The sequence below is a fragment of the Gambusia affinis genome, linkage group LG04, assembly GCF_019740435.1.
Source record: "Gambusia affinis linkage group LG04, SWU_Gaff_1.0, whole genome shotgun sequence".
Classification (NCBI taxonomy): domain Eukaryota; kingdom Metazoa; phylum Chordata; class Actinopteri; order Cyprinodontiformes; family Poeciliidae; genus Gambusia; species Gambusia affinis.
The window spans coordinates 10,339,477-10,356,851 of record NC_057871.1 but is presented as its reverse complement, the minus strand read 5'-3'; the positions used below and the strand labels follow the sequence as shown (position 1 = coordinate 10,356,851).

Here is a 17,375-nt window from a genome sequence, read left to right as displayed (position 1 = left end):
TGTTTTGTTTATCCTGAGGTGTGTCAAAAATTAATTAAACTCTTCTCAATAAACAGAAGAAAAACCTTTATGTGTAATACAGCAGCCGAAGCTAACCAGATTTTTGCTAATTTTCCACTTGTATTTTGATGTTTCATCTGGAGTTAGAAGGCCTCCCTGCCATCACCTGTTAACTGCCTCGGCATATTCTAGTCGGGACTCTGGCTCGGCCACTCCAAAACATAAATATCACTTCCTGTCAAAAAAAAACAACCCAAAACAAACAAACAAACAAACAAAAAACATGTGGGTAATAAGAAGAGATTACTTTTAAAGCCTTAATTTGCCGGCGATATAACACATTTGGGCCTTAATCATAGGTATAGATGCAGGCTAAACAGTTTGTGTGACTGCATACTCATGTATTCAAAGATCGTGTAAACATTTTTCAAAGTGCTGTGGAACAATGTTTTAATAATTTTCACCTGCTGTAATATAAATTTATGCTATTTAAGACATTTTAAGTAAGAATAAATGTGGAGTGTAGCGTTTTAAAAAAATATTTTTATCAATTCTAATTCTTGTGAAGTATCACATGACCCTCAGAGTATTTTTGTAACTGAAATTTATGTGTCCAAATATGCAAACAATGCAGATACTTTCATGGGGTGTCCTAACTTTTTATCATTGATGCAGGTACCAGACTTTTGGATCTTTTTCTTCTTATTCTGCAAAAATGTTCTCATTGGACAGAAGATTTATCTTCATATGGCATATCTATGAAGATACCTTTCACTCATAAATACCTTTCACTCTTCAAATAAAAAGAAAAAAAGAATTGCTGATATATCCAAACAAAATTTAAATGGTTTTACATTGTATTAAATATGTTTCAATCAATGTGTTTTATTAAGAACATTCCCTGTCTGTTTGTCCCACACTCCATTGTGGAGAATAACAGGCTGAATATATTTTTTCTGGTTTTCCTAAAACAGTTATTACAAAATTCTGCTGCAAGAATGCTCATGAGGAAACAGAAAGAGAACTTATATCATACCCATTTTAAAACCTGTGCATTAGATATTTGTGCAATTTAAAATCCGCTTTAACAAGCTTTTAGTTTTGAAAATTTGCTTTATTTTGTTGTATTTTAATACAATATTCCTACAGTAAGTATCTTTTAAAGAAGTTTTTAGCATTGTTTTAGATTTCATCATAAATAAAAGAAATTACTTTTTGTCTATTTGCTTTGGTTAAACTTAAATGTGTTTAGAATTCCCAGATGCCAATGCTTCTAAAAGGCTTATAATTCACATCTTATTATATTTGTTGAATTTTTATTAATATGATCATTGTTGGAAATTTCCAATATATTGACATAGCTATTAGTTAGGGCTTTTTTAAAAATATAGATATTGGTCAAAACTCTTTACCTTTCCTGCAGTTTTTCCTCAACAACAGCATTAAGGTCTCATATAATGTGTCGCCAATCTGAGCTTGCAGTCAGTGAAACTGGTGTGAACGTATCTGAACAAAGCAACTATGTAAAATATCACTATGTAAGTGAACAAGCAATAACATGTGGTGTCCTCATGTAAATCTTCTACACACGCTCAACTCTAACAAACTGCCCATTAGTACTCTTTGCTAATATTACGATCCAGTAAATCGTAAAATCTTGAGAAACTCATTCATCTGTTTATCTTTAAAAAATTTATTACTGCAACAGTACCTCCAGGTCAGTCTAAAAAGTCAATCAGACAGCTGGAGCTAATTCAGAATGCTGTTGCTCACATTCTCACAGAATAAAGCACATCACTCCGGTTCTAAAGTCCTTACATTGGCTCCCTGTAGTTTAGAGAAGACTTTAAAATACATTTATTAGTTCATAAATTACTGAATGGGTTAGCACCAAATACATTAAGGAACAGTTGACATTGTATCAACCTTCCAGACTACTCAGGTGTTCTGGTTACCATCTACTCTGCAGCACCAGAATCTGAACAAAGCAAGAAGATGCAGTATTCATTTTTCATGCTCCTCTAATTTGGAACAAACTTCCAAAAAATAAAACAAAACTCCCAAACTGCTGAAACTCCTAAGGCTAAAAAGCTATTTGTTTAGAGTTACCTTTGTTCAAACATTAACTGAACTATAAGTGATTCTAGCCCAGATTACGTATAATTACTTCTCTTTTGTTACTATTGTAAGGTAATGTTTCTTTTATGTTTGTTTGGTTATATTTATGTCATGCATATCACATTGAATTGTTTTGTTGCTGAAATTACAAATAATAGCAAAATTTAGTCGACTTGTTTTTTGTTTCAGTTTCTGTAAAACCACGTTGTATTTTATTTGATGAAATGAAAAATCCTCAGGATACAAAGTCTTACTGATTACTGTACTACTGAAACACATAACGGAAAATACACAACTAAAATCAATTTTAAAGACATGCATTTTTTAAAATATTTATTTTCTTACGAAAATTACGTTCAACATTTGTATTTTGTTTGAAATGTAAATTTACAAATAACTGAAAAAAAAAAAAAAAAAAAAAAAAAAGTAATGGAAAAAAAAGAGTCTCCGTCCCTCTTCCGGTGTCGTGCTGTTCCAGCGGCGGATGTTGATGTTTTGTTCCGGAGCTCGCTGAGGCGATATGTGAACTACTTCATATTTTTGTACCCGTCCTCTCCGTTTTGTCTTGGGTCTGTATTTTAGGAAAGGTTTCTCTGTTTGTCGGCACCGTGTTTCTCCCGGTGTCACTGCCGGGGAGCGATGATGGAGGACTTTGATGAAATCTACGAAGAGGAGGAGGAAGAAGAGGACGAGGACAGGGCCGCAGAGGAACAGCTCCTCAAGTACGCTCCGGACCCGGTGGTGGTTCGAGGGTCCGGCCACGTCACGGTGTAAGTGACCGGTGAAGCCCATTGCTTTAATAAGGGACCCCTTGTCTTTACCGAGGAAATAATCAAGCATCCGCAGTCTTCCGGGTAAAACTATTAGCACAATGTTAGCACTAGCTAAGTCAGCTAGCTGCTAACTTAACCCAGCAGGCTGAATAAGGAAGGAAAGTGGAGCTGCTCATGACATTTATATTTTGACAATGGAGATTTACCCGCTACCAGCCTCCCACCTATAGCTTAATAGTGTCGTTTTAACCGCTGACAAAAACAGCTACTGTGCGCTGACACTTTTACGGACTTTGTTTTAGCCTAAATATCCGTATATCCAAATATTGACCTGTACAATTTAGGAGCCTGTCTACGTCAGCATATATATACGTCAACATTTTATGGCCAGTTGTACAGATTTAAGAAGATTAATCTAAATTGTTTAACAAGATTAGTTGTCAAGATGAATTTTTTAGCTTTGCATAAAGATTTTAAAGTTAAATAGACACCATATATTTAGACTACCGGTAGTCAGTTTGTGTAAATCTGACCTGAGCTACAGGCAAAGTAACTCACTAAATAGAACACAAAAACAGGAATTCGGTAATTATTAATAACTTTAATATGATTAAACATTCTTAAAGTGAATCAGAGGGGGGGAAACCCATACTCTTGCAGAAAATGCAACAACCTAAAAAGACAAGTGGAATCCTGTAAACGTAACAATAAAACAATGGTTTTGCTGTAAGCTGATTAAAACTGATGGAAGTAAAGAATGTTTGAGGGACAAGTGGGGAAAAACAAAATGAGAGAAGGAAACAGTCAGCAAACTAGACATGACACATTTTTCAAAATACAATTAAACAAAAAAACAAAAACAAGATGAATCCAACCTCAACCATCTAAAAAAGAAAGACTACAAATAGTTGGAGTGAGCTGTGCTAAAAACCTGTATAAAGGACAAATTGAGGATGGATTTAGATTCAGTTTCAATGTCAGAGGTATGTTTAGCAGTCTGAATGTAAATCTGTCCTGGGACAGATATGTGGGTAGATTTTACAGATACGTTGATTAGAATTTTGTGACAGATATCTGATCTTAAATTTGTAAAGCATTTATATGACGATATAGATTTCTCTAAGAACTATAAACACAACATTTAAGATACTATTGGAGCCTTCCGTCCTTCCTTGATCAGACATTAATTATTTATGTGGAGCCCAGAGGTGGTGTCATGCCCTAAGAGAGCAGAGAGAAAGAGACTGACTGATTATAGACTTGATGTTTTAATTGGCTGTAGCATCTTGTAATGGAGACTGTTGTAGCCATCACTGCAAAAACCACCGTCTCTGGTTCTATTCCCTTTAGGTTTTCTGCTGCTTAACTCTTAGTTTTTAAAAAGGCTGCCAACGTTTCCAAATCCATAATGTTCCTTAAGAGGTTGAAAGCTCAAAAGAATGAAACGGCCCATCTTAGCTTTAATCCATTCAACCTTAATGTCCGTTGTCTATTGGTCTCTCTTGCTCTGATGTTTTGTGATGGTTTAGAAAATATAAAAAAAAATAGATTCTTAAATCTGTGTCCTCCCTCTGACTTTATTTTAAACACTTCTGTAATAGTTAATATATGTTACTGTTGGGGACACTGATTGAAAATTTTGGCTGATATCAATAACATTGGAGTTAAGAATTATATGTTTAGAATAATAATAATAATAATTCTTGTGGTTGAAAACCTTTCTGAAACTAATCCCATGTGGACAATATATTTTTTTTTCAAGCAATGTGGTGGAGATATTTCTCTTTATAAAGACCCAGATGTGTGTGCACAAGGCCTTAGTCCTTTGGATAGAAAAGGAATCTTTATAATTTATAGGTGGCTTTTTCTTGTTGTGAACAATCTGACCTGCTTGTGGAACTGGGTAACATTTTCATAAAATAGTCAAAAATATTTAAAAACATCTGAGCTTTCACATCACAAGAGCACTGAGACTCGGTGAAGTTGTAAATTAATTTGCTCGACGGTCTGTGGTGAGCGTCTAGACTTTAATTGTTTATGTATTCAGGAAATATTTTTCTGCCATTGTGTGACTGCAGATACTTTGCACTGTTGGCTTGTGATTGAATAGGCTGTAGCTGAATGCCACAGTCAGGACCAGAGATTACTTAAAAATCTTAAGTATGCAAGTCTCTCCTCTTAATCCTTTTATACTTGAGGAATTCCTTAAAGCGACTTAATCCTTTGCACAAAAGAATTCAGCTGCATTTTTAAAGGAAACATTCCTTCATGCAGTTATGAAAAACTGTACTGAATTTTTTTTTCTCTCCTAGCCTTTGTTATCCTAAGTAGCCGGTTATATTACCAGTCACCAATCATGGGTCCAAAGATACTGACTATTTATTGTTTTACAACCATTACATTACAGTGATTTGTGCAGGAGTTTTCCTTTTCTTAAGGCACATTTTAAGAGTTTTATTTCAACATTTACACCATATTCCAAATTATTATGCAAGTGATATTTTCTCAGATTTTCTTAAATGGTCAATGCGAATGATGGTCAATATAATTTTCAAGTCCTGAACTATTACAGTATAAATAAAATTTTACTGAACAAAGCTCCCCATGAGAACAGCGTGTTTTTTTTTTCTTTTTTTTTTCAAAAATAAAACACTCAAAATGCACTGTTCCAAATTATTATGCACAGCAGATTTTCTAAACATTTTATGGATTATAAAGAACTGCAAACTGTCATTCTTTGAATGTGCAGCATTAAGTGGTCACATGTGCTAAAATCAAAAGCTATTTAAATCAAAAACATCTTAACAGCCTGAGTTACATGTTAACATAGAACCACTTCTTTGATGTCACAGCACAATTCTTGCATCCATTGAACTTGTGAGTTTGTGGAAAGTTTCTGCTGGAATTTCTTTGCAGGATGTCAGAAAACCTTCCTAGAGCTGCTGTTTGATATGAACTGCATCCCACCCTCAGATCTTCTGCTTGAGGAAACTCCAAAGGTTCTTAATAAGTTTAGTAAGGTTGATAAACTAAATGAGAACTGATTAGGGTTTTTACTGGCTGGTGGTAATTTATGGTTTCATTTCAAGATAAGATAAGCTTTATTGTTATCCCACACGTAAGGCAGTTCAGTGAAACAATGTTGGCAGCAATAGGTCAGATAACAAAGACGTAGTGCAAAGGTGGCTCAAAATTATAAAAGTTTGTAGTTAAAGTGAAACAAAAGTAAAAAGCTTAAAAATATATTCATATTTAGTACCTACAATAGTCTGATCTGCTGTCTCTGATTTTGACCTATCTCAGTTTTCTAAATAAAACCTATAAAATCGACTGACTTGTTTAGGTTCTCTTGTAATCTGGTTGGTCCCATTTGTTTGTATTTGACCTGCTGATCATGAATCAGAGCTGATGGAATGAAATGTTGTCACGTCTTGAACACTTCACTGGAATACACAAATCAGACCATCTTTCCTGATCCATAATAAATGAATAATGATTATTCCATCAAGTCTACTTTGATTAAGTTGAGTTAAAATGTTTTTTTTTTACTTCACAGGTTTGGACTTAGTAACAAATTTGAGTCGGAATTTCCTTCAGCACTTACAGGGAAGGTGAGTGTGTGACAAATACCCTCTCTTACTTATATCCATACATGTTCACAGCGGGACTGGTGGAACCGGCAGGATTCGCACATCAACGCATCACAGGCCCATGTAGAATGGGGGTGGTGGCTCACCAGATATTTTCTGCATTACTTGACTTCCATCTACCAGAAGCTCCAAAAAATATGCCATCTCTGTTCTATTCTATGCAATTTTTTTCCCATTTTTTTAAATGCCTTTTTTACATTTTTATTGCCTGAAAAGAAATAACAGAGCATTTGTTTAGTTTAGGTTTATCATTTGCAGCTGAAATGACTTCTAACAAAAGTTTAGCCCTTTATTCTTGATTTAGCATTCTTACAGTGTAGGTCTGATTGGATCTGATAATTGGATAGCAAATGATGCTTGATAGGAACTTGAATCAGTAGAAGCTAAAAAGAGAATTTTTATTTACAGACAGATTGCTTATCTTAAATGCAAAACCTATATGTTTTTTGTACAGTATTGGTTTAATATCTGCTCTGAATGTGTTGTTCGTCCAGCAAGTTGCCTTTTTTTTGAGTCTGTATACTCCAGTTAATAATTAAATGATTATTTAATAATTGATTTATTGCTATTAATCCATTTTTTTAGTTTCAGGCCTAATTTCAGTTATCTTCTTTCTGTCTATATTTACATAGAAAAATACAATAAATATTTGTTCTCGTACAAGAAATACAAATGACTTACTTACATAATGTCAGTAAGTGTGTCAGATAAGACTGTATTTACAGTTGTTTGGCCTCCTGCAGGTGGCGCCAGAAGAATTCAAAGCCAGTATCAATCGAGTGAACAGCTGCCTGAGGAAGACGCTCCCAGTGAACGTGCGATGGCTGCTGTGCGGCTGCCTCTGCTGCTGCTGCACTCTGGGCTTCAGCTTGTGGCCGGTCATCTGCCTCAGCAAAAGGGTAGGAGGCAGGCAGTCCACGCTGACTTTCACTTGCATGCATCTCAAACGTAGCTGTGTTGGATTTGCTGCAGCAGCAAACATTGTTTTCATTATGCAGCGTTTTGTTTTTCCCTCCTCACAGACTAGAAGATCAATAGAGAAACTTTTAGAGTGGGAAAACAACAGACTTTATCACAAGGTAGGGGAGCGTGCTGGTAGACGCTGGGTTTGAAAATGTGCAAAATCTCATATCATTATTTCCCTCGTTTTGCAGTTGTGTTTGCATTGGAAACTTAGCAAAAGGAAGTGTGAGACCAACAACATGATGGAATATGTGAGTATAAGTCTGGTTTTATTGTTTTATGAGCATATATGTTAAAGCAGTGCTTAAAAATACATTTACAGGATCTATAAGCACCAATCACTGCAAAAGAAATGAAGGTTGTTGAAAGTTTAGGAAAAACTGAATAATTTGTGGAAATAGGTTAGCAGTACTTTTCCATTGTAGCAATTTCAGGTGAAGAAATTATACTTTTTCATATTTTCTGTGAAAATATGTTTAACAGATGTTTGAAATAGTTTTTTTTATTAAACTATGTAAAAATAGATATAAATATTTCAAGCCATCTAATTTTTACCCTTTACAGTGACCTTAACAGAGAAAGAAACTTGAATTGTCTGCTGTGGCCACAAATTGAGACATATGTAGGTGTAAAGAGGGCAATACAGAAAGCAGCTGAAACATTAGTCATTAAATTGTAAGACGTTCAAGACTTAATCCTAAATCTGCAAAGGAATATTATCATTTTTTTCTAAATTATTAACTATAAACACCTTTTTCCAACAGACTTGTCAATTCTACTAAAAATAAACTCATGGACGAGTTTCTCAAAATCTTGTTGGAACATTAGTCCATTAGTCCTGGAAATGTTCTTCTTGTGGCAGAAGACCGACTTTAAACTTGTCTTTATGTGTCCTGAATGTTCAGCTCTGTTTCCTATAAGCAATGTTGCACATTACGTTTCACTGCCACACGATGGACATGTAAGGTCTGAGGAGTGGCATCAGTGTCAGGAATTAAAAAAAACTACTCTAACTATGGTTTCTTGTTCATCTTTGAGTTGTAGCTTACAACCTTTTTGTTTTCTGACCTGCAGGTAATCCTAATAGAGTTCCTTCCCAAGATCCCCATCTTCAAACCAGACTGATGAGACGACAGAAGAGCCAAAAAACCTCCACCGCTGCCCAGTTTTCTCCTAAAGTTACAATGGCTGTGAAACTCCTCCCTCTGAAAAACTCCACTAGTGTTTACATTGTCGCCCCTCTTTTCACAAATATACCTGTTCTGCATCCTTGTTTACAAATCCAGCAGGCCCTTGCTTTTTTTTTTTTTTTTTTTTTGAGGGAACTTGCCATTAAAATTTGACCGTTTGGTCAAACTTGTGCTCTGTTGAGCTGCTGCTGACCCTCATCAGAGGAGAAGCAGCCTTTTGCAGGGACACTGCTTTTAAAGCTCCTACAGAAGACTGGACGCTCAAGTTGAGTTCTGTGAGACAAAAACTGGACGTTTGTCACCTTCGTCCCTAAACTAAGCACACAGCACAGCCAGACTTCCAACAAACTTCACAGGCTTCCTTGGTTTAAGAGCTGTTGGATTCATGCCCTGAATCTGTGCTTTGGATACAAGATGGAGCGAAACATGAGAGTTCATCCAGATAAATGTGAAGTAGGCAGACTAGTCCCACAGGAACATGTCAAAGTTCACTCCTCATCCGTTGGATATCTTCTTGCCCTGCGCACAACCAGTGACAATCACACATTCTGACTGCACTGTTTATACTATATAAATGGGTCTTTGTGCTACACAGTTCACCCAAAGCAATTAGATTTCAATGTTGTTTGTGTCCAAGTGATGGACTGGTCACCCAGCAACGGGGTAATGACGAGACAAAAGGTTTCTTTCGCTGTTTTTCTTTGTTTTATGGATCTTTTTTGTTTTGTTTACTGTTTTTGTTCAAGTGTGCATGTGTGGGTCAGACAGAGAAACAAGCAATCAAAATGGAAATACAGAAAAATCACACCTCAGAAAGAAATAGATTTATTTCTTAGTGTTTTTTTTTTATTTATTTATTTTTTTTTTTTACCTATTATGATTTTTTGTTGGTTTATGTAACTGTTCTTGGAAACTTTTGGTTGTTTTGTTAAATTTATGGTTAAGTGTCAACATTGAAGCACTCTCTCTGAGTCCTGCACTCCTTTCTGTGTCCTGTGTCACTAAAACGCAGAGCTTAACTTGTTTCCAAGTGTTTGAGTCCAAAACAGGAGTCAGAGCTCTGCTGTTTCTGATGTCTCAATTTATAAGTTCAGGCGTTTAAATTAAGAAGACTCGTCCCAAACTGGAAACATGAATTAAACGTTGCACTAGTACATATTTGTTCTTTTTTTAAACCATAAAAAGGCTTCTTAAGTTGGAAAACCTACAAAGATTCATCGTAGCATCCTTGTTTTTTTTTTTTACCCCCATGTTCACTTGCTTCTGCCATCATTAGTTTGATGTTGAGCTGAATAAAAGACAGTAATTACTTGGTGAATATAGGAATTTTAAAGGTGTCACTCTTTCTGTTTAGAGCTTGAATGCATCACAGATGTGGGAGTAAGTGTGGGCCGATATGAGACTGAGTGAAACACCACATTTTCATCGACCCACACAAAAATTGAAATCAATGTCTAAAAAAACAATGTCTTTAAAAACAGCTGCAGCTACAAAAAAAACCCATTTAAATCTACAGTTAGGTTTTAAAATGTGCTGACTGTGCATCATGCAGTACCTTGTTTTATTTATGCCTTGTTGCAGTGACACAGGTAGCATAACAATCTGATGATTGTTATGCTACCTTAGCAGATAGCACAGTTAGTTGTGCTATCTGCTAAGGTAGCTATCCTGCAGTTTGCTGTATACCAGACATGATGCTCACAGCTTTTCATTACCAGCAATGTTTCTAAACAGCATCTTTTTTTTCTTCTTGCAAACAAGCGGAAGTGTAGTGGCCTTTTTTCAGGTAGATGACAGCTCTGTTGTTCTGAATATTCAGAATGGAGAGAAATAAACTCTCTCTGGTTATTTTTCATGGAATAAAAGCCTTGGTGTCCATTCATTCTTTAAATCTGCCCACACCTACCCGAGAAGAGAGAAAACAAAATATCTAGCGCCCATTGTAGAATATTAGTAGCAAATTTATGGCACCTAAATTAAAATGATTTGTTTTAAATTCAGCAACGATTTAACTTCATTGACTTTGTGTAAAACTGCTTCCATGTCACATGTCACAACTCAAAGCACCAGTCAGTTTGATGGCATACTCAGCATTTGATAAAGAGATAAGTTGGGACTGACACAGACTGCAGACCAGTGTCCAAACATCCATATATGTTTACTGAGATTATGTATACATATATCTGTGGAATTTGAACAAAGCCACCCTGTTTTAGCTCCGGTGATTGTATAGGTGGCACTCAGGGGACATAAATAATAAAATGTAGCATTAATAATCTTGTCATTTATTTTCCACAGTTGTGACAGGGTATCATGTGTAGACCACACATTACTTGAATAACTGTAAAATTATGCATCTAGTTTGTTTTGAGATGAAGAACGTTAAAAAAAAAAAAGAAAAAAAGTCAAAGTTGATTAAGCTTCCTGATGTCTCTGGTCTTTCTGTTCAGAAGCACACGCTTTCACCAACCCACACAGAAAAGTATTAGTTTATATCTTAAGAGGATAAAAGAAAAATCAGCTGTCTTGCTGGTTGGCATTTTTGGTTCATCTGTCACTTTTCTACTTTTGATTGTCCTCTGCTTTTTGTAAATCAAGGCATAAGGTGTTTACTTTGTTTTTATATTTTGGTATGCGCACAGTGAATGCCAGATGCATATTGATTTCGTATTGCTGATTGTGTGATTGAGTTCTACACAGAAATGCGTCATTTTTATATGATCCAGAGTGTAATCTGTATGTGTGTGACTGCGTGAGGGAGAAAAAGATATATACACATGTAGATATATGTACAGTTATAAAACTACCAATAAAAAGAAAGTGGACAACTTTCTTCCTCATTATTGATGATGTTCAGGTTATTCTTTATTTTTACCATCTCTCTTTGTTAAGACGAATTTCTTTTATAAAATCTTCATGTCCATGACACTGTAAGCCAATTTTAAGTTTGCAATAAATCTGAACAGAGAAAAAGAAAGACTAAATTGAAAAATAAATAAACCAAAGCAAAAAACTATTGTTAACATGTCTTCTCATAAGAAATGGGCAATTGTGCACTTCTGTTCATCATGTCACACATTCAAGAGTCCAATGAGCTTCAAGTGAAATTCTTAATGAAGTTGATTAAATGATCCCAGATCTTCTCAAAAAGACATTGTTTGGATTTCCTAATGTGGTAAACAGGACGATACATGCTTTAACCACTAGGTGGCACTAGATGTATCGATATCCTTCCAAATCAAAGCCGTACATTTTTTACACACTAGAAGCTTCTCCCTGTGAAAAACATTATGTTTTATTAAAATTATGCTGAGCCAATAATATAAAACACAGGCGACATTGGTTGGATGATCAAAATATTGACATTAACACTGAAACTATTGTGCGGTGCCAAGTGTTAAGAGCTTTAATTAAAATCAAAAAACCATCAGATTTCATCACAACTTTTAGAGACTTTTTTTTTTAAATACATTTCTCAAAAGCATTTTGTGATTTTAAAAAAACACTTCCTCTAGTTTATACCCTAAACTTGATGGTAATTTTAATTCATAACCGTTTAGTTTCATATATATATATATATATATATATATATATATATATATATATATATATATATATATATATATATATATATATATATATATATATATATATATATATATATATATATATATATATATTTATTTACTTTATTCCTGGAGCTGACAGCATGTGAGGACCCTGCTGAAAAATAAATATACTAAGTATGTTACATTTTAGCATACTTGAGCATACTTTAAGTCAGACTAATCATGAGTATACTTCAAGTTCACTTAGGATTAATGAAATTAAACTGTGACATTTTAGATCAACTAATTTTGTGCATAGTGCATTTTAATAGTATTTGAATTGTATTAAAGCACAATTTAAAGTGTACTAAATGCACTTCAATGTACTTTTTTTGGACAACTTAAGTTAAACTTAGTGTATTTTAAGTATATTGCTTTTTATGCAATATAAATGTGTTTGATTAGTATATTTTGAGTGTACTGTTTTTGTGATTGGATTATTTTTACAATATATTTATATGTATTTTAAGTATATTGGCATTACATATTTTATATATCAGTAGTATGATTATATACACTTGAGCAAATGTATATTTACACTTAGGCAAATTCATATTTTGTTCACTTAAAGCATATTTTTATTTAATGTATTCCTTAAAAGTGTATTTTGGTACAATTATACTTAAGTGTGTAAAGTTATGATGTCAAAATTAGTACAAGCATACATTTAGTATACTTCATATATTTTTATAGGTAGTACACTTAATACTTAGTATACTTAAAATGTACTTTCACAAATGTGAGTATATTTGAAATATACTAAAGTATATATTTTTCTCACTAGGGTAAGTGTAGTGGTTTGATTACTAATCAGAAGATTTGCCGCAAAATTTACATATTTATTTTTTCTAAGCTCTTATAACTGTCATCACATTTCCTTTTGTACTTGGGAGGTTTTTTTAGGAGAATAAAATTCGAGCTGCTATTTCGAGTAATTAAAGATTCCAAGTGTCACACACGATTCTTTATTGCTCAACATCTTTATTGTAAGGGAAGATCTCATTTTCTACACACCCGACAAGCTATTTCTTGACATCCAGCTTTTCTATTGCTTTCAGTCCACAGTCGTTGGCTGGTGAAAAGACATCAATTAACATATTTCCAGAGGAAACTTGAGATTAATTGAGTTTGGCCTCCAGATCACAGGTCTTCCCCACCTGATCACGGATCACTTTGTTTATCTTCGCAAAATCCTGAGGAGCAGAAAATCATTTATTAATTTCATTTGATTAGAAAAAAAAAATCAAGTTTGTTTCTCAGAAGATACACAACAAAACAACATAAACAGTGGTCACCCACATAGTTTTCGCATATTTTTGTGTAAAACATAACTCCAAATTCTTCACTGAAAAGTCGCTAATTTGCATATTTTTTTTCTATACCATATCTAAGTCATCTTAGGCGCTGTGCTGCTTGACATGCAATTGGCTGGGATTAGGAAAGCAGCCAATGCAGGAGCACTATTTACTTTCCTTTGAACTGATTGGCTGAAACCCACAAGAAATAATGAGGAAAAACTTGAATGTAAGCTTCTGTGTGAGACCATTTTCACTATGGATATTGAAACATTTTAAGGTTTATTTGCTGTTTGATAAAAATAGGTAGTAAAAAGCATTTTTAGAGGGGGTTTCAAATGTAGCATCTATTTGAGAACACAAATACCATCAGATTCACTGACTGGATTTGATCTCAGCTTTTCTCTTTGGATATTTGTCCCACTCAACTTTTAATTTCAGCTATGAATGAAGTATAAATGAACATTATGTCATGCCTTACAAAAGTATTCATACTTGGTAAGCTTCTATATCCTGTCACATTGGACCAATTAGAGTGAGTATATCGTTATAAAATTAACAAAAAAAATGACACATGGCTTTAGAAAAAACAAATAGATGAAAAATAAATGGTGAGCTTGGTGGGGGCAGCTGTTGAGCTCAACAGGGTCTTCTTTCCTCTTTCATTCTGCCAAGCCTGTTCCCTTGGCTGTGGTTTTGCTGGATGGGAGTTACAGATTGTGGGAATATCGTTCATCCATCATCTAATTAGATGATGATGCATTTAGCTACTGTGGCGAAAGAGTCATAGTTACTCCCACCGTAAACCCACGTTTCATTGATTCTTTTCTTCATTGAAGAAAGGGAAGCTCGTCAAAGATGAAGGGAAAAGAAATTGAGCTTTACCCAATGAAAATACAATTGTCATGTTTCCGAAAAAGGTAAACAAATTAGTAACATTTTGTGTAATTTATCTTCTATCTATCTTCTGCACTACTTTGTATTTATCTATTATATAAAAATCCCAACAACGACATTCAAGATTGAGATTGTATCAGGACAAATTTTAGTTCAAGGAGATTTGGATACTTTTTCACATAAGGGCAAAATAGAGACAATATAATTACATTACTTTATACAAAGTGAAACTATAGGAGTAGGGTTTACATCAAGGGAAATAATGTTAAAACAGTACTCTACTAACATACAATCCCAGGAGTTACACTTTTGAAGAAACAACATAAACATTTATGATTGAATTAGTTTTCGCACCTGTGCTGGGATCCTGGATTTCAACTAATCCCAAGTTCAGACACTCGGCCTGCTTCTTAAACTCTTCCATCTCATGATCCTTCACTGCAGTTCTTCTACCTGAGACAGAGAAAACAGTATCCTAAAGATTTTAAGAACTTAAATGAGACATACTGATGTTAAAACAAAGGTGGCTCTGTGTTCAATTTTTTATTGACTACAGTGTTTGTCTGCTCTGAGCAAAAGTTTATGTTTTTTTTTTTTGTTTTTTGCTAAATGTTCTGTTAATACACATGCCAAAGAATAAAGAAACTTGAAAGTCTGGTTTTAGTTTTAAGTAAGTGTAAAAAGTATTAAAAAAAAATTGCTGTTCCATGAGAAACATTCTTGAGAATGCTAATTTGCTGAATGAATACGTCAGAAGATGTTGAACAGAACAGAAGAGAGAGACATGGAGCTGGAGAGAAATAAAAAGAAAACTGAAGACATCTAAAAAGAGAGACAGAGCCGGAGAGAAAGAGAGCAAAAGAAAGCTAAAGACAGAAAGAGCAGAAGAGAGTTGAAAAAAATGACTGTCTGCTGTCATTTGATGTTGTTCAATTTATCTAGTGACAAGTGAAAACCTTTTGCTTCTCATGTAACAGTTCACTCTATGAAGAACGGATTGTTCTAAGCTTATTTGATCCGACTTGGTGCTTTTATTCTCACTTATAAGCTCCAGGCTCCTGAACGATGAACGTCCAGTGTAGTTGACATCTAGAAGAATGCAATCTGGGCAGGAAGTTGGCAGAAATGAGGCACGGTAGGCAAAAGGTAGCTCTGAAAACACAAACATGCACAGCATAATTAAAAAGTGTTTTTCCACCACTGAATACAAGGATCAGTGTGTTTGCGTAATGGTCAGCACCAGTTGCCACCCACCTGAAAACAACATGTTGTTTGTCAGAGTTATGTTGTTATCAACTCTCTGGCAAGTGTCGGACCTTTAACAGGAGAAAACTTTTGTTAGGAATAAATTGCTTAAAAATTTTGAATGAACTAAAATACTATAACTTGAGTTTTGAAATTACATTTTTGGGTGCTGCGTGGTGATGATTTTGTCATCCTGAGTAATAGCCTTGACATCCACCCAGATGGATATCGGCAAAATTAAAGGCACGGCTGAGGCAAATACCACAAAGTTCCATCTTCCAAGCACCTGGAAGACAAATAAAAACCCACAAAGTTTTGATAAATACAATCAATCAACATCACTGCAACACAGAATCTGTTAAGGAGTAGACGATGATCTTACTTTATCCCTCTCAGGGTGATGAATTGGTTGGGTCATATTTTCACAGCTGGTCACAGGAGCTGTCTGTCCGAGAGACAGAAGACTGAACACAACCACGGCTACCTGAAGAGACTCCATCATGGCCGACTCGCTGTATGTCTCCGTCCTGGCTTCTGAGGGTGCTTTAAATTAACAAGGTTCAGGACCTGTGGACTGATAGGGGCCCCATTATTTATTTTAGTGTCGCAATAGATTAAAAACAAATGTCAGTTTCAGTCACATGGTCCTTGTTTTTGTGGGGCCTAGAAAAGGGGAAAATAGTGTGTTTTTAAATGTTGCAAAAGATCAGATTAATGGATCACAGTATTTGAAGAAAAACAGCATTTCTTCCCAGCATTGACACTTAAAACTAACTTGTTCTTTAGTTTTAAAGAGTTTCAAGACTAATTTTTTGCACCTTTTGGAGATATTTTTGGTTAAAGGGTTAAGGTTGCTTTTTTTCATCCATAGAAGATCCTCCTGTTATCCGTCCATCCGTCCATCCATCCATCTGTCCGTCCATCCATCCATCCATCCATCCATCCATCCATCCATCCATCCATCCATCCATCCATCCATCCATCCATCCATCCATCCATCCATTCAGTGTTGTAGTAGTTGCAGTGAAGTGTTGTAGTCTTGATAATCACATTTTAAAATGTTCTTGTTTGTATTTCAATTACTTTTTTCATTCAGTCTTCTCCAAACATCTACATCTTTTTTTTTTTTACAGCCACTTAATATGAAAGACTGGCTGTGTTCAATAACAGCCAAGTTTTTCACTTTGAAAACTTTGAAAATTCAGACTTTCTCCATATGTTTACAGCACAAACTACAATATTGTGATTACCGCTCTGTTCTTGAATGGAACAGAGGTTGATTTTTTTGACAGGTTTTTGACAAATTTGTTTAGGTGACAAGTAAGATTTACTTTTAAATAATGAAAAGCTTAATTTGGAGAGTTGTCTCTTACCAGTAAAGTTTATAAATCAGTCAGATGATGGGAATTAACTACAATAAACTGACTCTAAAACTGAAACTCATGAAGTGGAAAAGTCACTTTTAACATTGATCTCTCTGAATGAACTGTGTGTAACCAAGGGAAATAGCAGTATCTGAAGTCCTGCATGTCAGCAAGAGATTAATTATGTGACCATCTTTTTTGTTACCTTGTTCTCATCATGTTGATTCCAGAAATGCTCATCATATTTGGAATTGTTTTCCTGATACACATGT

General features: G+C 34.7%; 1 protein-coding gene across 1 annotated transcript; it reads left to right on the top strand.

Annotated features, from left to right (window-relative positions):
• Positions 1–2,533: 2,533 nt before the first annotated feature.
• chic2 (cysteine-rich hydrophobic domain 2) lies at positions 2,534–8,787 on the top strand. Its single transcript, XM_044114878.1, has 6 exons — positions 2,534–2,888; positions 6,448–6,502; positions 7,285–7,440; positions 7,564–7,620; positions 7,696–7,755; positions 8,579–8,787. The coding sequence occupies exons 1-6, from the start codon at positions 2,758–2,760 to the stop codon at positions 8,627–8,629; spliced, it is 510 nt and encodes a 169-aa protein (XP_043970813.1). The 5' UTR covers positions 2,534–2,757; the 3' UTR covers positions 8,630–8,787.
• Positions 8,788–17,375: the final 8,588 nt, after the last annotated feature.